This window comes from Oxyura jamaicensis, chromosome 23 (genome assembly GCF_011077185.1).
Source record: "Oxyura jamaicensis isolate SHBP4307 breed ruddy duck chromosome 23, BPBGC_Ojam_1.0, whole genome shotgun sequence".
Taxonomy (NCBI): Eukaryota; Metazoa; Chordata; class Aves; order Anseriformes; family Anatidae; genus Oxyura; species Oxyura jamaicensis.
The window spans coordinates 262,737-288,759 of record NC_048915.1 but is presented as its reverse complement, the minus strand read 5'-3'; the positions used below and the strand labels follow the sequence as shown (position 1 = coordinate 288,759).

Sequence of the window (26,023 nt, the reverse complement as noted above, 5' to 3'; positions counted from 1 at the left end):
CTTTAACACTTGGATTTCCCACAGCTCCTGTATTCTCCTTCTGCAAAGCTGTGATGTTGAAGGGCTCCTTTGTAATATCTGAATATTCAGACTGTCAGTTAACTGCTGCCTGCAGGGAGAAAGCAGTGCTATCTATTACCCATAGTAGGTCACAGTGTAAGGGGAAAGGGCTCTCTGTGTTAGCCTCAGGGCTTTTTGATTTTGTTTTATTTTAACTATCAGAATGCATATCTCACTGAACTGTTGTGATTGCATACAACATAAATTCCTTTCTTGCTGAGGGAGATCAATGGTATTCAAAAGACGTGCAACTATAACCCTCCCTGTAGTTTGGTTCTAATAATAGTTCTATTGTTTCTTCTCCAGTATCTCTCATGAAGAGATCTCAGTGCTCTGTTTAAGATTCACCACACAATCAGCAGATAAGGACAGAGCTATGGACAGCTCAAATAAGTTTGCTGTAAAGGCCAAAGGGAAGAACATCATGGTCAAAGACGGAGCAAGAGCAATTTTGCTGACTTCGAGTAACATATCAAACCCTGTAATTTTAGTAACCATTGTGCTCTACTTCAAGTTGTGCAAATATTTTGCTTTCTTTCATTAGTTTGAATAACGTGTTAAACAAAGGTGAATGAGATGCTGAACTTAAATATAGCAAGAAAGAAATTTTACCTGTGAGATGCTGGCTACGGCTGATGTAGAAATATTGACAACAGTTGAGGACGTAGAGACTGGATTGGCATTGGTAGTTGATGCTGTAAAATTAAGAATTACTTCATATATATATATATATATATATGTTTCAAGAGAAATACGAGAGACAAGAGCAACCTAAGATGTAAAATAAGTTAATAAGTTCTTACTGGCTTAGGTGCAAGCATTTGTGCTTCCAGCAGAACTCTGCTTGTAATGGCCAAAGAAGCATTGGGGTGTATCTTGAAACTAGTTACATTTCCACCAGGCTTAAAGGGGAGCAGAGCTGACATACAGTGATCTTTAAAAACACCAGTTTCAAGTGTTTCAGAAATTTTACCTAAAGCTTTTAAAAAGATTTTTTCCCCCTCTGTGCCTGCTAAGCAACTGGAGTTTAAATCGGAATGGCTACATACCTTTACTAAAAGTTTTGAGAAGACAGAAATCACATTCTGATGTTTAATTATTAGAAATTAAAAATGAATCAGAATAAACAACCGATATGAAGTGTGTTTAAATCAGTTCAATAACAAAATGCTTATCTGTTTGCATTGAAATTAGTGTATTTAGTTTAATTAGAATAAAAAAATAATGAAAGAGTAAAAATATTTCAAAAATATAAAAAGGGCGCTTCCTACTGGATAAGTGAATACATCTCCCCATATATATCCCTGTAAGATTACAACTAGTTTTTGGATGAGAGTTTCTGAAATAATTTGTCAACAGCATGTAGGACAAATTGTTAGAGACATCTAGTTGTTAGTAAGAATTTTAAGACGTTTAATACTCTTCACATCACTACATTCAGTTCTTTTAAAGCACGTAAGAGGCCACTAGACCTTCTGGGAACAACTAATGGCATCTGCTATATGTCATTTAGCAGATTTGATGATTTTACAGCAACAGGGCCATAACATTAAACATTACTCTACAGAGTTTCAGGAACCTCAAGGATTAGTGAAAACAAATAAAGGAATAAGCACGAACATAAACAGCATGTACTAAAGCAAATGCCAACAAATAAATATTTTATTCTGCTAAACGTAATTTATTTACACACAAATAAAACCAAAAATTGTTAGACACTTAATGAAAAGACTTGCAGAATTCCACAGTATCACCTACTTTACCATCATTCTGAGAAAAGCCTTTCTGCAAATAACATCCATGCAGAATTCACCCCAAGACTGAAGAACTCAACATCCTGAAGACTTCAGTCTTTCTACCCCAGGGAAGCTGCAAAGGGCAACAGACCACCACGAACTCTTAATCAATATACATTGTGTTACAGCAAGCACAGGTACTACCTGGTAAATAGCTCCTGGAAAGAGGAATCGATCCAAAATATGCCTCAAAAAGGATGAAAAAAAAAAAAAGAAATATATCTTAAAAGAAGTGCAGAAATACACAGTATTTACCAGAGGTGGGAAATGTAAAGTGGCCTCTCTACAGAAGCAAAAATAAAGGCAAGTGATTAGCCCCTGGGAATCCCCTCATAAATAGGAGCAATAGTGTTCAAAAACAGGTGGAAGAAAGTTTTGGGGGGTGAACATTTAGAAAAAGGAAAAGGCTGCACTAAACAGTAATAATGACAATGAAGATATTCAAGTGCATGTTGTAGCTATGCAGCTACTAGAAGCAGGAGCTGTGAGAGCCAGGGACTTGACAGATACTCCTCAAATGCAATTGCTGAAGAGCAAGGGATAGTTTCCAAATAAAAATCCTTTTAACTATACATATTACAGAAACAATTAAAGCTGCTGTTTATAGTAAGAAAATGCCACCTTGTAGGGTACTGGAAAGCACGGATCTCCAGAAAAGCTCCTTGCTAACAGAATGAAGCTGCTGGGAAGCTAGAAGAAATTAACTACCAAAGTTGTTCTACCACATCGCTCAAAATTATCATGGAGAGAAAACAGAAAGAGATTCACATCTGTAGTGCACTGAAGAGGCTGCTTCTCCACTGAGATGGAACACAGAAGTTAAAAAATAAACATAGCCAAAAACTTCCAAGAGCTGGGACTCTGGTAAAAACACAGACCCCCCCAGTCCCCATCTTCATTGTTTATCTTAACTCCAGTCTCATTCCAATATTACTTTTTTAATTATCCTGTATCTATAAAATGTAACACATCAGATCTTTACAAATGGCTTCCACTACCTAGATCAAGCAATTCCTTCTGCACTGGGGGTCAGCACCTTTGCCTGTAAATGGGCCAAAACCACATAAAAATGTTTTGCATGGATGTGCCAGAAGGGACTTTTCATGATCATTTCATGATCTCAGTTTTAATGGACCTGTAAACACCAGTCTTTGCCTTGAAGCTGCCGTGTCTCTTTTTCTCTTCTGATTTCTCTTTTTCTCCCCCACTTCCAGAGCTCATCTTCAGAGCTTTCATCCCTAACTCCCCTGCCTCGTTCATCCCATTCTGTTTTGCTTCAGTTGTTTTCAAAGGTCCTCTTTCAAGCTGCTTCGTGTGCTGGGAAGGGAAATGGTAATTAATGCATTTTACATTTCACTTGGCTGCTTTGCTCATATGGAAGGAAGAGGTGAGGCAAGAAGCAGCCATCCTTCCCATGTCACTGTCAGCGCTTCACAGAGCCTCTGCTACTTGTGCTACTTGCCACCACAGCTACAGCTTGCATGAGTACAAAAAGCAAAATTCTCAGTCACTAAGTGCATCTGACCTATTACCAGGGTTTAAATATCATATTAGTTCAGTCCAGCATTAGTCTGCAGACTAAACTGTATATTGATCATGCACTGTAAACATGCCCGTTGGGCCAGCAGCACCATACAACTGTTTAGCACTCTGTTTGTTTGTTTGGGGGGGGGGGGGGGGGCCGAGATCTTCAAGAGATCAATGGTCTTTGTCCATCCTTCCAGCTCCTGTTCTCCACCACCTCCCCTGCACCACCAGTCCAAGTGCAGACTTGACCCTTCAGTGGAAACCAAAAAAGGAAGAGCTTCCTGCCAGTTTGCAGCATGTTTTACAGAAAAGCAATAGCACTTACACAATTCAGGTGATTTTTTCACACTTTCAAAGAGCAGTCTGAAGGGAAACTCTCCTCACAACATGAGACTCCTAGGCCACATTCTTACAGAGGCACAGGTTGAGTATTTTAAAATCCTTCTGTGAAGTGAGGACTGACCAGGGATATCTTTTACCTCATTTATTCCCAGGAATTTACCTGCTTGCTGTGGCATATCAGCTGACAAAACTGCTTGAGGTCATATTATGCAGAACTATTTCTGATAAATTCCCCTTTGCAATTAGGGCTAGTGCTATAAAACATTACCATTTATTCTGCCAGTTGAAGTACCTGGAGAAGAATTATGTTTAAAGAATGGTAGATTTCCAGTGGTGTACTTCTAATCATAAACTATGAACGTGAGAAGTAAAATGAGAATAAACTCTACACTCTGCCATTTACTGTCACAATGAAGCAGGGCTGAGCATGTACCATGACATAAAATGTCTTTCCTATAAGTAAAAGACATGCTAAAAAAAAAAAAAAAAATCTATTACCTAATTATTCTCCTTTACTTGGCACTCATTAGAACACATCTGGATATGACATTCAGTTTTGGTCCTCAAGCCCATAAAAAATGCTGCTGAACTTGAACAGATCTGTCACAGGACCACCCAAACGGTCAGAAGCTGGAACACGTGCCCTGCGAGGGGATGCTGGGGGCAGTGGGCTTCTTCAGGCTGGAGAAGAGATGGCTTTGGGGCACCTAACGTCAGCCTGCAATATCTACAAGGAAGTAATCAAGAAGACAGCACCAGGTTCTTTATGCAGGTACACAGACAGAGAAAGAGATAAATGGTCAAACGGTCAGATCATGAAGGAGAAGATGCTCTGACTTGACAAAAAAAATCATGATGACAGTCTGTCACTGGAGGTGGTGAAACTCCGATCCTTGGAGATTTGTGAATCCCAAATGGATAAAGCCCTGAGCAGCCTGGTCTGAATTCAGTGCCAACCATTCTTTGAGCAGGAGGATGGACTAAAGATTCCTGAAGTCCCTGAGTTATTCTATGAAAATATTACACATGAAATAGATTAAGTATTCCTGAAATGCTTCCTACAAGCTTTAGAGACAAATTTTCATACTTCATCACCCAAATGCAAATGGCAAAAATCCAGTCTAAAAAAAAGGCTAACTATTTGCGCATATTTGCCATAAGCTAATTGCTATGGAAGCTGGTGAAAGTCAGCACACAGCTTCTTAGATGGGACACTTCTGGCAGTGGGAATATCTGTAGACTAGTTCTGTAATCACAAATCCACTTTCTAGTAGAGCTACCAAGCTGGAGGCCTCACACAGCAAGACAAGCAATATATCCTGGTCGGGGGGCGGGGGGGGGGGGTACATGTACATATAATATATGAGCCTTCTACTGCCAGAAGGAAATTTTAAAAAATCCAGCATGAGTCAGTACATTTACTGACTTCAAGTTAAAGACCAACAACAACAAGCTGCAAGAACATTCCCAGTAAAGGCATGCAAGAACACAACATTTAGTCTCTTTTCCCCATCCCATTTGCTCTTCACCCTGTTAAGTCCATCAGCATGGCACCACCAAGCCAGCCTGGTGCATACAGAGGTACATAGCAAATACAAAACCAAACACATACACACGCTCAAATAGGAAAGAGACAAAGCATAAAGAAGCATGCACAAACCAAGAACAAACGTGCAAGCCTCTCTATTTGTGGTATCTATACTCAATTAGGTGGAGAGAGATGCAGATAAAAACCATGCCAAGTTACCTTCAATGGAATAAGAATAATGTGCTGGGCTGGGCTGGCTTGTGGTTAACCCTGTAGTGCAGGTAAGAACACTGTGCTGACTTGTAGATGGAGTCTGAATTAAACCACTTTCAGGTTTCATACCTGGCCACAGTGCACCTGAATCAGATAAATTGGACCAGTTATAAACAAATATGCTGGGACCAAACAGCATGCTGCTCCCTCTGATTAAGATGTTTTGCTTGTCACAAAAGCAAGGAACATATCACACATGGAAAATGTTTAATTTCTGCATTAGGAAGCCCTGATTATCAGGCAGCACATGGGTTAGAGCTGCTGACAAAACTTGCTGAAAGAGAAAATTAAAACCACCACCAAGACCAATTTCCAAAGTTTTCAATTAAAAACCCATTAGTGTAACAGTAAGACTCACTGCCACGTAGGTATAAAGGAACTGCTAATACCTCTGATGTTTTGGGCTGAGTTTCACAGCATTGTAAATGACCTCAGCGATTACATAGAGAGGCTGGGGTTGGTATCAGTTAATGTCAAGGTCAACACTTCTACTGCTTCACTGGGTTTTGGGTCAAACACTTAAAAACGAGCTAAAAGTCAGTAATTTTCATAGACTGACATAAGAGAAAATGGAGCTAAACCACGGGGGGGGGGGGGATCTGAAAGTTTCCTCTAACTTTTCTGCCATTCTAGAAAGTATTTGTAACAATAATGGCCAAAGCACACATACAGCAATGTGATTTTTAATTTGTATGTACAAGGCACACACAGGAAGTGTGGTTTCAGCTCAGGCACTGTGTTAAGGCCTAGTCTGCTGCACTGACAGTGGTGACAACAGCATCTGACTGCAGTAACTCATCTGGGGCCTGGCTCTTCAGGACTCTTCAAGCGCCTTTTTTTGTTGTTGTTGTTTTGTGTTTTTTTTTGTTTGTTTGTTTGTTTGTTTTGTTTTTGTTTCTGAATTCAGATTTCATCGTTTCTGTTTCTTGCCATTGTAAGTCCCGGGAATCCAGCTGGGGTCTGAAAGATGATTGTAAAATATTCAAAATGCTCCAACTTTTCCACCCTCCTGGACCAAGATTTGTTTCTAGGAAGTAGAAAAAATTTCCCTTGGAATAAGACACTGCATTTTTAAGAGTGGGTAGAAGAAAAGTATGTTCATTCTTTCAATACCAGACTGACATGATAAAAGGATGCTGAAGTCACATTTTTATGGGATTAATGACTCAAAATTATCAACCCAAAGTATGAAATACATCTAGTAGTTAAAGCTGCTGCAGTCCCCACGGCAAAAGTCTAACCTGCCTGGGGTTAACCTACAGCCAGTTAAATGCATTTCTCCCTGGCCTGCAGTAAAAAAGCAGGAATTAGCTGAGATCTACTTAAAAACAAGCAGGAGCGTGCAAAGCAGAGGGACAAAGGACATCTGTAGCTAAGCAAAAAGCTCAGGGCCAGCAGAAAGACCAACCTCTGTCTTAAACCCCTTCCAATTCAAGGAGGAAAGCACCAGCATCATGGCTACAAAAAACAACTAAACAACTGCAGCCTTTCAGCTGCTCCAGCAGTATGAGCCATTGGCTACGAGAGCTCGGAGTCTCTTAGGCAGAAGGTCACAGGAGATCCTAGAGCCAGATGAGGGGTATCTGCAAGAGCTCTCTCCTCATTGCAGCTTTGTCAGAATCAAATTCTGCAATGGTTCTTTGAGATTTGGTATGTAAATAAATCAGTCAGTCACCTATGAGTCAAATTAACACAACCATCTGTCTATCTGTATAGCCACTCAGGGTTTTGGTTCTTGCTTTTGTTACGGTTTCAAACCTTGAGAACCATGATAATCCGCAAACAAAAGGGAAAAGCTGATTTAAGAATGACTGCAAACATATTGCAGAAATTCCAGGACAAAACATATGGGAAACATCCTTTAAGGAGAGTAGAAGGCATTGTTTTTCTTTAGTCTAGAAAGGTAATGCTACAGTCTTCAATTAAGTAAGTAGTTTTTAGAGAGGACAGTAACCAAAGCTCCTCACAGTGCAACACCAGTGAACATGTAGCAAAGGGCATTAATATCAGTCACAGAACACACCAAGGTGCCTAACCACTGCGATGGTGAAACACAAACCACCTCTGAATGTTGTAGGATAATCATCGTACACTGGGTTTAAAGCCAGATCAAACAGACATGCCAGAGGTGTTCGTAGGGTTGGTTGGATGCAAGTGCAGGACTCAGGGTGTGTGTAAAGACATCTTTCAGTCCCAGCTTTCCACAACCGTCTTTGTCATCACTGTGTGCCTTCTATGTGATGCTCTACATTCTGTTCAGAAAGGCACACTCTTGCACTGGTGATGCACATTCTTCCCTGTTGTCCTACATTCAGAAACTAGTGCAGCCTCCAAGATGACAAAGACAGCAGGACGAGATGGGTATAAGACTCCTGCACCTCTGATGGCAGCACTGCAGCTGAGGCAGAAGAATGTCATAGGACGTGTACATACACAGAAAGGCCCCACACAGGATAGTCTACCACATGTATGTTTTTCTGGAGTTAACGAAAACCATCACATCCACAATATTTCTAACACAACCTTAAAGCCACGCACATGCAGCTTGTATGTCATTACTCTCTTTTTTTTTTAAAAAAATCCATCTCTCTAGACCACAAACATGTTCTGTGTGCAACAGTCAGCAGAGCACTGAACACCAGAGCACTAAACACCAAAAAACATTATTCCAGCACAAGGACAAGTGACAAACGGGCATATATATATATATACATATATGTGTATATATACACACACACACAGAAGGCCATCTCTTCTCCAAAGGCAGCACCCTGAACTGAGTGATCTCAAGACTATACTTGTGTTTGTCAGCTTGCTTCAACTTCGCACATAAAATAGACCTGCCTTGCTCCAGTTAAGAAATCCATGCCGCCTTCTTTTTGACATAGAAGCAAATGCACAGTAATAAGACATGCAAACCTTTGAAGAAGACCCTTTGATGTGCTGGTAAAACACCTGGTCTAGCTGGCCAAGTTCTCACTTGCTCAATGAAGATACTATGAGTAGACAATTTCTAGACTTCCCATTGCACCATGCATATTTAGTCCTCAACACTCCACCTGACCTGTCCACCTTCTCGGTATGATCACATAGGTACTACTCCAGTAATGGAAATCATACTGGAAATGGCACTTTTAATATTTCCCTAACACTTAAATTCAGACTAAAAAAAAAATCGGGTATTTAGTAGTAGTCCGTGAAAAATTTACCAATGCATTTCAGTAATTGATCACATTTCAAAAAATATTTAATGGACAAAAGTTGCTATGAAGTTAATAGAAAATGCTGATCTCTTGCCTAGGTCTTCAGAAGATACTTTGAATGCAACAGCAGGAATTAACAGTTAATTAGCTAATTACTGCCAAATTCAACAGACTTTGAATTAAAAAAAAAAAAAAAAAAAAGTAAAAAAACATCACTGCCACCAACAAAACACCACACAGACAAACAAAACACTACCAAAAAAAAAATCTACCACTCCACCATGAAAATTTCACAGACAGGTCTAAAATACCTTTTTAAAACATCTTGGCCTATAAAACCAAACCAAACAAACAAACAAAAAAGTACACACAGCACAGTAAAATACAGAGAAGCAGCCTCAGTGCACTGTCCACAACAAACTGTCAGTAAACACCGAACAAGTGAAGGAAACGACACCACCAGTCACTGTTTAGATGCACCAGAAGACGGTGAAAGCAAAGGGAAGGCACCCTGGGAAGAAGAGTACATTCCAATGACCATACCACAGAGTCAGGCGCGGTCTGGCAGTAACCGACTGACAACACCCAACACTAATTCACAAAAAAAAGGCAAGGAGTACAGTGTTTAGAAAGATAGCAGACAAACTACAGTGGCAACTGAAGACTTGGGTCTGGACATGATGGAGGACTTAGACTAGATGATCTTCAAAGGCCCCTCCCAGCCCAAACCACTCTACAGTTCTGTGACACAGCATCAAACCTCTCCATGCTCATTCATCTTTCCAGGGACAAGCTTTCCTGAAGGAATGACTGGAGAGTTCAGAAATCACAACGGACATATTTGAACCTTACTGGAAGGCACTGCGCTAGAAGTGCAGAAGCAGCAAAGCAGCAAACATCAACAGCTAGCCAAATGCCTCTCTTCTCCTGAAGAGCCTCGAATCTCTTTAAAACAGCGCTCACGCCCTGCAAAGCTCCTACTTCACGTCTTTCAAGCAGTTAGAACAACATATCTCAGCATTAATACAGTGCTAATGTGATTTGGGAAACACTGTTTGATTAAACCCTAATGTCCCAGCTACTACAAAATTATCATTCTATTCCTAAGGATCCCTCAGCAACAAAAACTCCTTTCCAATAATTCCAGCTATACAGGGGGGAGAGCGAGAAGAAAAGGAGCTGGAGGGGAAGAAGTGCATACATAAGTTTTACACGTTGATCATTCTCATAAAGTTAACAATTTGTGCCAAATCACATAGCAGTGTAACATATCTAATTAGAATGAGCACAGTTACATCTGCTTTTCCACACCATCTTCCAAAAATACCATGACAAATCAGTTGTTTTGTAATATATATAAAAGCACTGGCTCTGTCAGTGGCTAGCAAGCCATACATGTTGCTTTGTTTTTATGCAATTAGTTCTTCAGCTATAAAAAACCATCCTTTTACAACCTGAATTCCTAAGATCTTAGCACTGAAAATAAATTGGCAAGAGGCTCTGTTAATACAGCTATGCAATATGACCACAACCCCCCAAAACAAACATTTCATGGCTATCTCACAGCTGCACAGCTCACTGACAACACATTGTTTTCTCCTGTGTTACCTGCGTGGAAGGGTGACGCTCTCCCCCCTCATTAGAGCTAGGCACTGAGGGGCAAAACAGCCTCCGCCACCACACATTTTTGAGAGCTGGCAACATGACAAATTTCATACATGAAACCAAGCATAGCGAGATCAAAAATGAAAAAGAGAAGTTTAAATGTTAACTTGTAATAAGCAGTCATATAATTTCATAAATGTGGGGATACTTAATCATTTTTTTCTCCAGCATCTATCACCTCAATATATATGAGAAAAAAAATATACATGAGAAAAGACCAGACAGCTCCTTTCACTAACTCACATCTCTCAGAAGCAGATGTTTCTGTTGCACTACTCATCCCCAACCCCCTTTATACTTCACAGAGAAAAACAACAATTATCTTCTAAAACAGACCAAGACCCCAAGAGGTGTGTCTTTCTCTTCGTGCTCTATAAGGGAAGCACACGGTGAGTAGCTCAAACCTTGCCATCACACTTTAGATGCTCAGTTACAAGACACTTATCCCCCAGTCATTTGCAAAAACTGCAATGGCTGATAGAGGGCTCAAGTATCAGAGCAACTTAAGCAAACTTATTTGTTGAGAAAACTCAGACACATTTTAGCATGAAATCTGCATTTGGTGAACAAAAAAGTCTTATTCCTGGCCAGCAAAAAGGAAAATAAAATATTTTCAAGCAGAGATGCTCCCGTATGGGGCTTTGCATGATTTCACTGACCAGGAAACCGCACAAATGCGGCTATGCCATAACTGGAGAAAATGATGACCCCAAACTATGAAACATCTGGTAAGCTTCATGGATAGACTTTCAAATTACTGGCCAGGAAAACAACTTTGGGAAAATAGGATTTTATAATATGAAGTCCCATCTAGAGGTGGCTCCCACTAAATCAGAGCTATTGCCACAAAAAAATCTTTCTCACATTTCACTTCAATTCACAATTTACGCCAGGCATGTGCTCTTCTATATGCTCTTCTCTCCAATACATCTGGTTAAACTTAACATTTGCTTTTTAATGAGACACAAAACAGTAACTATAGGCACTGAGAAGTCTTTGAAAATTTACTTCTTACCAAAAGGAGGTAGTCCGTAGGTTTGGGTGGTCTGGGGGTAGATCGTGTAGGGCTGAGATTGCTGTAGTGCTTGGTACTGAGTCTGACCAGGGTAAGGGCTCATTGTTTCCGATACAGGTACAGAAAGGATATGTGCATATGGCCTTATTAAAAAGAAGGAAAGAAAAAAAATATATATTTACCTTATGCAGCTTTCAACCTCCAAGCCAGAAGACACTTTATTAAATTGCTTTAGAAGAAACAATTCACAATGACACACGCTCTCAGTATAACACCCACTCGTGTTTCCTAATCTGACAGGCTCTTGGTTTGCTTGTTTCTTCCAGTGAAACCAGAGGAAGGTCCCTCCTTCACAGCAACAGAACACTACTTCTTCTTCAGGACTGGGAAGGCAAGGGGAGAGGGGAAGAAAGAACTCCCTTTTCCAATAGGCATGAGCTGTTAGTTTCAATCATCATGCCTCCCAGCATCAATTTCTAAAGCTAATATTGTATAGCATTATGTATCAGAACTAATGGAACAAAGAGACTATACAAAAGTAAGCATGGGGAATTTAGACCTACTATTCTGTGCTATGGGGAAAAACTCTTAACATCCCCAAATGTGGTAAACAACCAGCAAAATCTTATACTCCCCTTATATTCTTCTATGTCTACCTTTTCCTCAAATACTACAGGCAGTGTTCAACAAGACTATTGTGTTGTTAATTACTTGAAGATGCTCATTCATCCCCGTGAAGGTAAGACAATGGCCTCTGAAGCCAAAGGGTGACTTCTGCTAGCTTCAGTGTCTACAACAGTAAGTGTCTGTTGCCTAGCAGATAGGAAAGTGCAAGTAAAGCATAACAGAAATGCATAAAGATGCAAAAAATTACTTCAGAAAGCAGTTACAACATTTTATAACGATTGTTCAACTTACTTTGTAGAATACATTTGTGAGGTATAATCATTTGATGACCTTGGGATATAATCAGTGCATGTCATAACTGGAAAAAAATAGTTTATATAATTACACAGGAGATTTCAAAACCCAACAATTAATGTCAATTAAATATCCCCATATGCAGTCCATTTCAACCAACACACAGTATTTAACAAAAGTTTTTTAGTTCCTTGGATATCTGTTTTAAAGTGAATTCTGAAAAAAATGGTGCATTAAAACAACAAATATGTTCTTGCTGATTCACAGCAGGTAAATGCTTTCAGTCAGTACAACTTCTCCCTTTTTAAATGTGCTTTCTCTTTATCAGCTGGTGCCTCAGCTTTTGCAATTATCATTACAAAACCTTGACTTCAACCCCGGCCCCCACCCTCGCACATACCAAACGGCCTTCATGTGCACCAAGGTTAATGTTTCATTTCTGTACCCTGGAGCAGACACCTGAGCAGGTGCCAGTTTTGGTAAGCGTCTCTCTTCCCCCTCCCCAAGCCTGAGCAGTGCCCAGGCCTGGCACAGTACAGCTCATTTTCTGCTTACACAGGAGTTCGCAGGCTCATTTTCTCACACGAACTCGGTATGACTCCTGCCAAAGAAGTATGAGCAGAGAACATGCTTGTCCGCGTACTGCCTGTACCCATCGCGTGGCTCCAACCACCTCTCTTTCTTTAGAAGAGCTGTTCCCCAGCTTAACAAACTCAGTCCCACAGACCATGGGCTGAGCACAGCGCACAAAGCTCAGAGTCCAAAAACGGATGACCTCAAAAGGAATTTGACAATTGCATATAATGGAATGCTCCTGGTTTTTAACACTGTCTATGGTTCTAGAATACCTCTTATGAGACAGTTCTCAATGATAATGCTGGGGTGGAAAAGGGTGCAATTAAAAATATTGAATTCAGATGAGCAGACTTGATAAATACTCAGTTGTCCATCAAACTAGGGAAGTGAGGATGTGCAGGACCCCTTGCACAGTTTCTAGCACCGTGATCTCCAAACTAAACAACATTTTCAGCTGTAAGTCTGTAGAACGCATGGGTTTATCAGTTCAGTTCTATAAGCACCATACCCAAATTCTTAGAAACACAGCTGTGCTGCTTATGGATCCATGCAACTACTAGAATTTCCAAATGCCTTATCCAGATAGACAGCAGATTTTGCAGGCTAAAACTTCTGGTAACTCCCAGAACTGCAACAGCGCATTGATTAAAACAGCAAACATGCAATCAGTTCGCAATGGGAAGTAATATGTTACATATTTTCAACTAAGCTGAACTGATTTACAGTTGTAAGTAACTACAGGTAGTCAGAAATATTCTGCACGGAAATTTACTTCCATAATAGCCTCAGCCCTCTTTTTCTAGAGGGGAGGATGGATTCTATGGAATCTTTTTAATTTTCTGCATCAGTTTCCCTTCCACTTACTTTAAGGAATTTCTGCAGACATTAGATATAGTTCAGAGTCTAAGACTAAGTGTATACTGTATTATTAGAAAAGACCCAACCAGCTGTGTAGAGATAACGACTTATAAAACTAAAATCTTGTATAATGGACATTATTATTAATCAACACAACCCTTCCCTGAAGAAAAACAATGCACGAGGCAGGTAAGACATAGCAGTAACCAGCAGCAAATTTGGGGACAGTAATACAGAAGTAGATAGCAAATGGTATCTGCATACAATCAGCCACACAAAGAGAGGCATTAGTGCTTTGTTAGCACCACAGGAAACCTTCACCTTACAACTGGTAGCGAGGATAGGCTAAAGATTACAAGGAAGAGACAAAGCTAGTACTTGATGAAGCAAAATAGTAAGACCAATGAAAGAAATGAGGAAAGACACCAAGAGCAGAAAAACTCAGAGATACTTACTCTCACTTGACATGGGAAGGTTTGAACCAAGGTTTGAAGATTCAGGTTTCTGATCGCCGACTTCTGTGTTGCTCACATGACTGCCAGGACAAATAAAGGCTAATCATTAGCATTATGAACCTTTGCATTAACATCCTTGGGCATCTTAACCCTGGGTTTCAGCCTTCCATACTGAGAGAAACTAATTCTTAACAGACAGATCTGCAACTCTGATTAGACATTAAACTGTCATCACCATCTGCATGTTAACTCACCAACTGGTCTCTGGATATGAGGCTATCTATATCTTCACCGACAGCTCAGCAGACCTAGCAACTTGGCACTGCCGCCTGCAGTGCTAAGTATGAACTTTCCTCCTGGCCACCTAATCCCTGCAGTTCAGTCACCCACCAGGCTCTTCCATGAGACTTTAATTTGCTAAACCAGCACAAAAAATCATGGAGTTGTTTTTGCTGGGATAACAGACTAAAACTTGGTGCAGAGGGTGAGCTACAAGCAGGAACTCCTCCTCTCAGGAGCAATAGCCTATTATGTTGTCTCCCTCACCTTGTAAAACTGCAGTCTGAAAACATCTGAATAAAACAGATGCCTCAAAACTTTGTGAGAAGCTGTGTTGCAGAACTAAAAATAATAAAATTAACAATAAAACGAAAAAAGGAAAAAGCAATTTCATTAAGAAATTAAATGTTCTTCATACTCTACATACAAAGCCAACACTTACATGTAACTAAAATAATGCATTAAAAATTCAATATAATCTAGTAACTGTGCAAACATTTCTGAAGTATAAAATTGACACCCATCTCAAGGATGCTTAAACACTGGCTTTCTTCAGGGCCAAACCCAGCCACAAGGCAACCTGCCTTGCAAGTGGGAGTCTGAGACAACAGGGCCACAACACACCACACTCCCTGCAGCATCGGCTTAGCTCCTGTAGGCACAGGGAAGGAAGAAGTTGAAGAGAAAGCAATTAACCAGCAATGCCCATTGAGCTCCATCCACCCCAGGACTGCCTCCTCCTGGCTGTGACAGCCCCTTGCTGCCCTGCTCCTTGTGCTGGGATGGGTTTGAGATAACCCCGAGGCTGGGAGGCAGTGCCAGGCAGGGAGTACAGCTCTCCTGGTCCAGTATGAGGGTATGGGAAGAGCTGAGTAGTGAGTGTTTGATTTCTCACACATTTAAGAATTCTTTCCTTCAGCTGGAGAGAAGGAATGAAGCTTGATCAAAATGCATTATCTGGCTTTTTCCCCTGAAAACCCTTATAAACGAGAATCCTTGATTTTTATTTATTTATTTATTTATTTTAATGTTAGTAGCTGAACAGACTTCAATAACACATTTTGAGTTTTGCAAGAAAATAACACTTCTGTGAAGACTTGGGGCACTTTACTATTATTCTTTGGGAAAACAATCCTGTGATTCTGTGGCACAGTCAGTCAGTCAGTGGCTGCTAAATTGCATGCAGTTTGTAAACAGGTTGAGAGCTGTACAGCTACTTCTTGAGATCACTTCCTATGAAAAATGTAATAGCAGATAAAATAAAATTTCTGGTTATACCATACTTGCCCATGTTTCCTCTCTTTCTCATTGCTACTCCACTACTCACATACCTGTGCTCTTGGGACACATTCATCCCAAGTGCTTTCATCAGAAACAACTTTTCAGTTCTCCCCAGCTCACAGAGAAATTGTCACTTGTACTGCAACTGCCTTATACCACGGAGAGGTTCCCACACACCAGCCTTACAAACATATTCAAAGCGTTAGACTCTCTTATGCAGCTGGATGCCTAATGCTCCTAGGACAGACTATCCCCACTGGTTACAGTCCTTCCCTTCCCACTTGCAGAATGGAGTTAAAACTAATAAATTCAAAGTACTGAGATCAGCTAAAAATCACACTGTTGTAGAGAAAAAGGTCTAAAGTATTTCATAGGTTATATTTATAATCAGATTTATCAAAATAGAACAACAATATTTAAGCAGAACTATGATTAGGTTACAAATAGCCCCACCCCCCTTTCTATTTTTAAATACTAAACAAGGATATTTACACTCAATAGGGCCCAATCCTGAGGCTACAAGTGTCTGCAGGAAAGCAGTGTCTGCAGGAAAGCAGTGTGCTGGGTGAAGGAGAACCCACACCCTTCACACCTGCGTTCAGACCTGCCTGTGGTGCCATCGATAGAGAGCAGAGGCACTCCTATGCTAGGCTCATCTCACCTGACGCTGGCTGGAAATGGAGCTTGCAGCAAAAAGTTTCAAACTTTTAGGCACACAATGAATTTCACACACTTTTTGCTCACTATTTCCTGTCAAGCTTTTTCCTTCAATATTCCTTTTTTAATAATTATATAGCTACTAATATAATTCTAGGCTTCCACATACCACACCCACTCCTACATGCATGGCACGCACTCTCCTCACTCACATTGGAATGTCAAAGGATCCACAAAGAAATCTTTCTTCAGTTGTTGTTGTTACTCACAGGAACAGAATAAAACCAAGTATAGCCATTCTCTCTATATATAATAATAGTGATTAACTCCTGAACATAACATACATGAGAAAGCCTCTACCATGCAAAAATAGTGTAATACAACAGCTTTAAACAAAAGAGGCTATCAGATTATGAGCTTTTAATTTCTTAAAACAGTCATCCACATAGTTTTGCTGAGAAACGTAGCATAGATATTATCGAGTCTATCAGAAGAAATGCATGTTACATGCAGTACACAACAGCCTCATCAGATTCTGTGAACAACACGATGCTTGATGATGCAATTAAAACTCTCTGTAGTTACTTTTATAAAAGCTTAATACCAATCAGCATTATTATTATTATTATTTTAATTGGGAACTTAATCTCAAAATTATAGCCAATACAAAACTGAGTTATATTTGCCCTCTGTGACAAATACAGTAAAATACAAGCTTCTAAAATAGAAGTTTATAATCATATAAAAGCACTAGTAATTGTTCCATGCTAAAATCAAATTCAAAATTACGTACCTCAAGCTTTGTTCTCTGGATTCCTGCATCTTGGCTTTTTTTACCTGTAAAGACAGAAATGTTCGGAGACACAACTAAAAAGAGCTGTCCTTGACAGAATCCATGTACACAGACCTCCATTAGCAGATCACAACTGGTTACTATAGAGTTCGCATTAGTATCTAAATACAGAAAGCCTTGCATTGAACTCCAGAGCTAACCAGTGTAACCATGGATTCTTCATCTCAAAACAAGCTTTTTCTAAATTAGAAAAGAAGTTCCACAGCTGAATGTGTTAGCAAATTGCCATGTTCCTTAAATAAATAACAGGATATGATATACAGCTATGTAAGTCTGATAAGGACTATTTTATGGAAATTAGATAAAAGCCATTTTTTTAAAAAAATAAAATCGTATTCTGCATAATTTGGTACAGCTGCCAAAGGCTGGTGGTCCTTGCTCTTTCTTTAAGTAATGTATAAAGATAGGAACTTCAATATTTTTCCTGTTCATATCAGTAATAACTTAGGAGCTCAGATTTTCATTTCTGAATAAAAAGAATATAGTTGAATCCAGTTCACACAGAGCATGTTGTACACCTGAAAGCACTGCCTTGAGCATAAATTTGGTTTCTTTCCTGCAGGCTACAGATACTATTTAGAAATTCTGGGCAGGATGAAAGGGTTAGTTTCTTTAACTTGTAGTTTTTTGAGCAAGGTGTTCCTGTGATATACTGGCTTTACTTCCCCTATCTTCTCCCTCTAGCAGAAACTTTTGCAGCCTTCCAAACTCCTGAAGCACTTTTAGATGCCAACTATCCTGCTTCTGTACCGAAGCTGCACTCTGTTCATCCCAGTTCCTGCAGGGCACTTAGCAAACAGCAAAAAAGAAGTATTTGAAAAACAGAAACGAAAGTCTTGCCTGTTTAACATCCATGGCAGCAGTATGTGGGGTAAGTCCAACATCTGATTACAAACTACATACAGTGTACATTTGAACCATTTTTTTTGTTTTTTTACCACCGGTTCATACCAACATAAGTAAAAGACCTGATTTTAGCGTTTCTTTTTCTTTGTTTCTTTTGAGGGGTGGGAAGAAGGAAGTAAAATACATTAAACTCAAAGTCTGGTGACTTCTATATAGGCTCCTTTCTGGATTCAGTTATCAACAGTTTGAAATAAACATTATTTTTAGAAAAACATACTAATCCTCTTGCCACGATTAAGAAAAGCAAAATCATTTGAGAAAGAAAACAAGTTTATATAATATAAGTTCTGGGCTACTAGGCAGAAAGGATCTTAAGTTGGCTTTTTTATTAGTAAAATTGACTTGTTTAAAGAATGGTTTCTCTAAAAAAAAAAAAAAAAAAAAAAAATTTTCCTTTCTCCTGTAAGAATATGCCACTATATTCAAAATACCATCTCATTCAACAGTTGCGATCAATATAGTCTCAAATTCTCTCTCAGAATGACTGACTGAGATAAGGTATATAAATGAAATTATTAACAGAATTTTCAGCAGACAATTACATAAGAATCTGTTCATATATAATGCTCTTATGTACCAAAACCAAGCTGTATTCAGTCTCTTATGCCCTAAGGAATAAAGTTCTATGAAGACCATTTTGATTATATAAGGATGTAATTAATAGATATTCCTTTTTCTCTATATACATTTAATTCAGTTTTAAATCCAACAAATATCTGGAGTTCAAATTATGCTTCTGCTGATTGGTCTCTTGTTCTGTGCATAAAGACTCGTGTACATAATTTACTTCTGTTAAGCACTATTTTGAACAACTATAAATTTATGTTATAAACTGCAAAACTGCATAAATGACCATACAGTGTATTTTCTAAACTAGTTAACTGAAGAAGATAGAATTATCACACTCAAACAGCCTCAAAATATTTGGCTAATTATTGTTGTGTTTGCCTCACCTTTTATCTGGAGATATAACGTTAAAACCTTTTTTTTTTATTACAATATTACTTATGCCTCAATATACACATTTAACTTCATATCGTACTGTTTTAATAATCACTTTACCCAAAACTTATGTGACATTCTATTACCAGTAACTTACAATGCACGTATTTCAAACATCTAAGATGTCTGTACAGAAATTTTTAACTTAAGACATACTTCCTTACATGAATACCCTGTTAAATTAAGAATTTTAATTAATGTTTTCCACCAACAGAGACAATGCTATGCTTAGGATCATAGAACCTTTTCAAGATCATAAGCACAAGAAGAATTAAAGACTATATACCAGCATGCTGATTCTGTCATTAAAACAATTATTTTTAATATATCTAGAAAAAACTTTAAATGGTCTGATTTTCTGAGCAAAGCAATTGTAGGCCTAATTTTACACAGAAATATTACAGAATTCAGGCATACATAACCATTCCTTCTATTACTGTTGTCTGTATAGTAAATTACATGTATAACAAGTTTTATTAACAGTAAAATGATTTTTCACCTCTAGATAAATGAAGTAAGTCTAAGGCTTATTGCCTATTAATTGAAATAACTATATTGAATTTATGAGATCACTTATTAGTTTTACATGTTCATTTTTAGTATTTTTAAAGGTACTTACTGGTTGTTCGGGTAAATCTTGTGGCTCTTCCATGGGTATTACTATTTTAATGCTTAAATGATTCAAATCGTGTGTTCCTCAGCAGTCTTCAAAGCCTGTCAAAAAAGGTGTTCATAGCTTTATGTACTTTTGGGGGTCTTATCATTTAGGCTATCAGAGAACATTAATTGTTATATATTCCACCCACAAGCTTTCTAAACTCATGTTGCCATCTCCCATGTAAGAGACAAAATTCATATATGGAAAGATTTCATAAACAAGGGATTTAGCTTTAAGCTTCAAGATACAAACAGACATTTTTAATCACGTGGCACATTTCTACAACATTCACTTGTATCATACTGACTACAGAAGCTAATGTATCAATCAGACGTGCACCATGATTTTAAAGACACTTTAAATGATCAAGTCTGGTCTACTAGGTCAGTAAACAGAGTGATTCAATCTAACCTGTTTTAATTTAGAACATTTATATAACAAACACACAAAAAAAAATCAGGACAAGACCGTACACCTAAATGTATTTACATGCAGTACTGTCTACTGCCAAATTCACAATGGAAGTTTATTATTTCAATTGCATCCTTCAAAAAGAGGAGTTTGATTAACACTTGCTTCCAAAATATAACATTTATTTTAGATAGTAACCTGGTAGCATTTGGCATAGAGTTCTTATATACTATACCAAAGAGCTGCTGTACCTCAGGTTTCAAAACTGTGAAAAGGAAATGTTGCAGGTTATTGTCACAACCTTATTAATTTTTGCAACTTGCTGGACAAAAGATAAAGGCGTGTCCTCTACAGCTTTCTCCTCCACCTGACTATTGTTCATAAACCATGTTTTCCTATTTATTCCATTGTTCTTCTTTGACCCCCTCTTCTCGGAGCCAATTTATTAAACACAAACTGTAGCCTCTTCAGACAAACTCCATCTCAGCCATACCAAAAGCAAGGAGAGGTTTCTGCTCCCATCCTGGCAGAGCTTTCCCTTACATATGGAAACATGTCTGTTACTGCACACAGAGCAAAATCCTAAATGGATTACGGCAATTAGAAAAAACATCGAAATACACTTAGTGGTTTGGAAGAAACAAAACACAGCAACAAGACATGTACCTACTCTGCAGCGTTAACAATCTGCTCCTGCCTCCCCAGCCATGAAACTTTGCTTTAACCCTTGGTGGAAGTGCGAAAGGCTATTACTCAGCTCTGCCTTCTCATTCCTTTCCGTTTTCACATCCTGTCTGGAGCTTTCAAGCACCTTCACAGTATGAAGTTGTGCCCTTGAAAACAGACTGCACAAGTTAACAGAAACAATTTTCCAGTGTCCCCAAAACAACTGCTACTTCCCTCTCCTGACCCGTGCCAGACCTAATGGAACTCTTCGCTAGTCCGTGCCCAGACCTGGGCGGCTGCTGCAAAGCACTCCACTCCAAACATGCGGAGGTTTTGGAGGCTGGAATAATTTCATATTATCCATGAAAACACATGATTTATTTTCCCTTATTAGAGGAAAGGTAAAGGTCTTCAATGCCAGGGTATAATTCCATTGAGGATTTGAGTATTTTCCAAGGTTACCTCCACAATCAAAGGCTACTTACTCTTACCTTTACCGCCTTAACTGTAAAGCAGCTGAAGTTACAGTAAGATGCTTCAATAGCTCAGTTTCTTCTCCAATGAGTCTACATATATACAAGAAAGCATGCAAAGTACCATTGTCACCATTACAATTTTTCCCTAGCAGTTTTGTTATTATTATAAATATAAAATCTTATTTCCTTTTTATTGTAATAGGAATAATACAGGAAAATCAGGACAGAAGAGAAGCAGTGGTGTTCAAAGATTAGGAATAGCCGAGTGGAATACAATTGCCAACTGCAATGATGTTTGATTTTGGTATCAACAAGCCCGGTCCTGTCCCTTGTCCTTTGGTTTTGTTATTTGACACTCATTGTGTAATTACTTAGAAAATTCCCAAACTAAACTCTTCAGTATGAAAAAAAGATTTCAGATCAAGCTTTGAACCGTACAGCAGTAGCCTCGCATTTCACATTTTGTTTTAAAGCTGTGAGCAGTGCTTTCATTTTGTTTTTGAGAGGCCACTAAGCAATAAGACCAAAAGATTCCAGAGTTCACATTGGAACACAGAACTGCATCACAGAATGGCTTGGGTTGGAAGGGACATTAAAGATCACCTAACTCCAACCCCCCTGCCATAGGCAGGGAACGTGTTAGATACGCTATTGAAAAAAAATTTCCAAAAGACTAGGGCACCTTGTAGCACCTGGAAGCAAAAGAACAAAGCAACATAAATGAGCAATAACTTCTTGCCTAGATGAGAAGTGAAAACTTGACCTCTAGTGGCTTCACGTTGCCTTCTAGAGAATAATCCATCCCTTCAGAAATTGCAGGTTGTACAGAAGACCTCTTGCAAAGATCTTGTGTTCATAGTGTTTTTACAGAGAAGCAGGCTGAACAACTAGAAGGAACAGCATGCATTCCTGGGTAACAAGGATGTGATTAGCCCCTACACCTGCACTAGCTGGGAGCGATAGAGCTTTTCTCTAGCAAATGCTTCCCATGCCACAATTTAAGCTGACAAAACTGGAACTGCTGCTGAAGGAAGGGTTCCTGCTTCTCCCTTACGTCCAGCTACCCACTCTGACTCGCCTGACATCCCGTCCTTTGTCTGGCAAAGCATTTGTGTGGCTGAGCAGCAGTCTGGACCTGATTTTGTTCTAGGGAAAAAAAAAAAAAAAAAAAAAAAAAAAAAAGAGCCACCCAAACACAGCACTTCTGCTAGAACACTTCAAGTAGGACCAGGTCCAATCTCACACAGTCCCTCGCTTAGGGGATCCACAAGGGAGGAAACGGTGCAAGAGCATGCAAGCAGGAGAGGAAAATACCCTTTTTCATTAATAGCCATTGTAACATCATGGTTTCATTTACTGTTTTACTTGTGTTTCACTTTGGAAAAACTGGGGACACGAAGTCACTGTGATATACCTACGGCTCAGTGGTCTTTCCATCTGCATCATCTGCCCACCCGCCAGCTTCTGCAGAGCATCTCCACAACCACTCAGGCTGGCCACGGCCACGAGGCAGAGCAGGAGCTCACCCTGCTGCCGCTGGCACCCGCAGGCACAGGGCTGGGCAGGGAGCTGCCTTGCTTGCTGCTCCCGAACACGGCTGCCAGCACTTTCAGCGCGGACGCCCTGGGGAAGAGGATTCAGGGAGCAGCTGTTGTGGCCACTTGGCTTCGCTGGCAGCACCCTCCAGCAGGGCTAATCCCCCCACTCGGGGCAGCACGCTGCCCTCTTGCCACCCCAAGCAGCTCCGGGTGCTACGAGCTGCCTCCAAGCCGGGGTCAGCGCCAACAGCACGGCGCAGGGCTTGGGTTTCCAAAAACAAACCTGGCATCTTGCACCTGCTCAGCGTGAACTACCTTGGGCTATTACCTTACCCGGCAAACAGCTCTCCCTGAACAAAGTTGATTTTTAAAAACTGAAGACAGACAAATGATATTTTTTTTCAGCATCTCAAATCTCAGATTTTTAACTTACATAAAACTTGAGGCACCTGTGCTTTAGATAAGCTTACCACACTGTTTCTAACTCTTTTAAACCATAAGCAACTACAACGGAAGAGATACCAAAACAGATCTTCAGTATCTTTAGTTCCACAGAAAGTCCAAATCGTTGCAGTGACACCTGTGCCCAGCGGTGACAATGTAATCGCTGTGTAGAGGAACAGGGACTGCCAGCAGTTCTGCTTCCCCTTCCCATGCAAAACCACCACTTCCCACAGGTTACTACTGCTTGCTAACCTCTGAAAAGAATAAATGAGTGATCAACAGCTTTAGGAACAGCTGGGTTTGGTCACTTTTTCTGTCTACATCTGTATTTTCTTTCTTATTTTATTGCTTCTGAGGGGAGGTCTGAGAAGTTGCTTCTCATGGTCAGAATACTTCCATGGGCCACTAGGCTTATGAATGAAAAAGCCTCTACAAAAGATAACTGAGTGTGCCGCGAAGCATCACATAGCTTAGTGAGATGAAAAATATTCAGAACAATGAAAGAGTTGGGACTTATACTCTGGAAAACTGGCAAAATATTTTTTCCCCTACAGGGTATGGTTTTCATTATTTACCCCAATAAATTTTTTGGTAATATCTGACTTAAACAACATTTTAAAATTTAATTGAGACTTGTTGAATAGTGATCCTAGTTTAATTCCAACTTGCCCAGAACACCAACAATGTAAAATGTCCCAGATAGGTGTTTTGCACATTATTTTATCTTGCTCACTCAATTTATTGAAACATATTATATAAATTTCAAAACAAGGCATTAAAGCATAGGTATGGACAAGAGAATTACACAGATTAGTTGTCTGTCTTCCGCTCTGTATAATATTGCTATGCTGCTAAATCCCTATTAAAAGCCCTGGCAAGCTATGTACAGTTTCTTGCACTCAGACCTGGTTTTAAAAATCCCCAAATGCAAAGTCTAGCTTGATTAATTTTTTTTAGAACTGGATATTATAGATATATTTTTTTAGAACTAGATATTATAGATATAATTTGCAAAAGCTACCTGCTACTAGCATCAGGCTAGACTGCTACTTCTTTTAATTCTGTTCTTTACAAGCTCATCTATTTTGGCTTTCAATATAAAATTTCGGCTGATGAACAGTTCTCTCAAGCTGCAAATAATTAAAGTCAAGGATACTGTGATAAAACCAACAAGCTGTGATTATACTGATTAGAAATAATGCTGCTTTAATATGGTTTTATATTACTTTAAAATAGCCACTATGTCCCTTAGGAAAAAAAATAAATAAACTTTAGTTGGTCTAATGAAATTAAAGCTATTAAATAGAAAGTTGAAATAAAATGTTTTGTAGGTTTACGTGTAATCATGTGATCTATGCAGTTACTTCCATTCCTTATTTATGCAAGCTTACCACGGAGAGCAATGGGTATAGGAATTAAGCAAAAGAGGAATCTAAGCTTCTTCTATTTTCCAGCAGAGCATTTCGTGGCAATCTGTCCCATTCTGCCACACTACACACATACAGGATCGCAGAGGTCAGCCAAAGTGATTCAAACCCTCACCCAACCAGAGCAGGATTTCTCCTGGCTACACGCTTTTATTTCGTGCTACTCTGGGTGTCATCCCGCTTAGACAGAGGAGCAGAACCTGGCACTGTGGGATGGGGTGAATACCTCCCCCCGGACTTTTTTTTTTTAAAAAAAAAAAAAAGTTTTATTAAGTACAAAAGGAAGAAAAAGAGAGAAGACACATGCTAACATTACTATACACTGCACAGCTACTAAGTGTTTTTTATTCTGCAGGTTCATCACCTGAGTTTTAATCTTCAGGCAAAACAGGCTAGCCACCAGCTCCCACACAGGGCACGAGCTGGCGTTTGGGTAGAACTTTCATGTTCCATGGGAAGCTTCTTGACAACCTCATCCTTCCCCCACATGCCAGCATCCTCATATCCAACAGTGATACTAGTTCATCAGCCAAACTGCCAAAATACTTTCAATTTGAAATCCAAACCAGCCAAACTAACTTTCTGTCTGCACCAAGAAAGCAAACACGGTCCTCTTCCCATTTTTACGGGGTCTCTTTGGAAGGTCTGGCAAGAACAGGTGTTCATCTAAAGTTATGAAGAATTTCCCATTTTGTTTTTAAACAGCCTGAATAAAGATCACAGGAAATGCCAGCATCAGTTTGGTTCCTGGGTTGGTTTGTAAAATAATGGGTCCTTAAGGAGCTGTCAGGAACTGAACAATTTTGAGTACTACGCTTCATTTTTTCTTCCTTCAGGCAAAAAGAAGATAACGTGTTACAATGTTGTACCATTACAACAATGCAAACAAATTGAATGAGTAAACAGATGTCCTGGCCTGTCAAATGGTCCGTCTGGTAAGCTGGAATACAAATTCAAAAAACTTTAAAGACAGCAAGAAGAAAAGCGAGTCACAGCATTCACTACACTAATGCAGTTCCAGTGACATGCAAAGACAGAGAAGAGCAGAACTAGAGGCCCATCTAGGTGCCCTCCTCCACTAAGGAACAAAATCCAAATCCTTTGATTTCACACGTAGACCTACAAGGATTACTGTGAATCTTCACATTTGTTAATTTACAAATATCATATTAAGGCCACACGTTCAGTATCTGACAGTCTTCCGAC

The 26,023-nt window shown here is 39.4% G+C and overlaps 1 protein-coding gene across 8 annotated transcripts in view; it reads right to left on the bottom strand.

The window, feature by feature from the left end:
* The window catches only part of EYA3 (EYA transcriptional coactivator and phosphatase 3), a 47,270-nt gene that overhangs the window by 13,732 nt on the left and 7,515 nt on the right, over nt 1–26,023 (bottom strand). For 2 of the 8 annotated variants that reach the window (XM_035345449.1, XM_035345454.1), the window contains exons 2-8: nt 19,817–19,911; nt 17,230–17,273; nt 14,220–14,302; nt 12,328–12,394; nt 11,410–11,552; nt 5,473–5,610; nt 673–755 (exon numbers count right to left, since the gene is read on the bottom strand). In XM_035345449.1, the coding sequence (XP_035201340.1) occupies nt 673–755; nt 5,473–5,610; nt 11,410–11,552; nt 12,328–12,394; nt 14,220–14,302; nt 17,230–17,273; nt 19,817–19,849 (591 nt within the window). In that variant the 5' untranslated portion in view covers nt 19,850–19,911. Of the gene's footprint in view, nt 1–672; nt 756–5,472; nt 5,611–11,409; nt 11,553–12,327; nt 12,395–14,219; nt 14,303–17,229; nt 17,274–19,816; nt 19,912–22,171; nt 22,190–22,462; nt 22,555–23,379; nt 23,572–26,023 lie in introns of those variants that run through there. The other 6 variants (XM_035345450.1, XM_035345452.1, XM_035345451.1 and 3 more) reach the window with 6 other exon arrangements.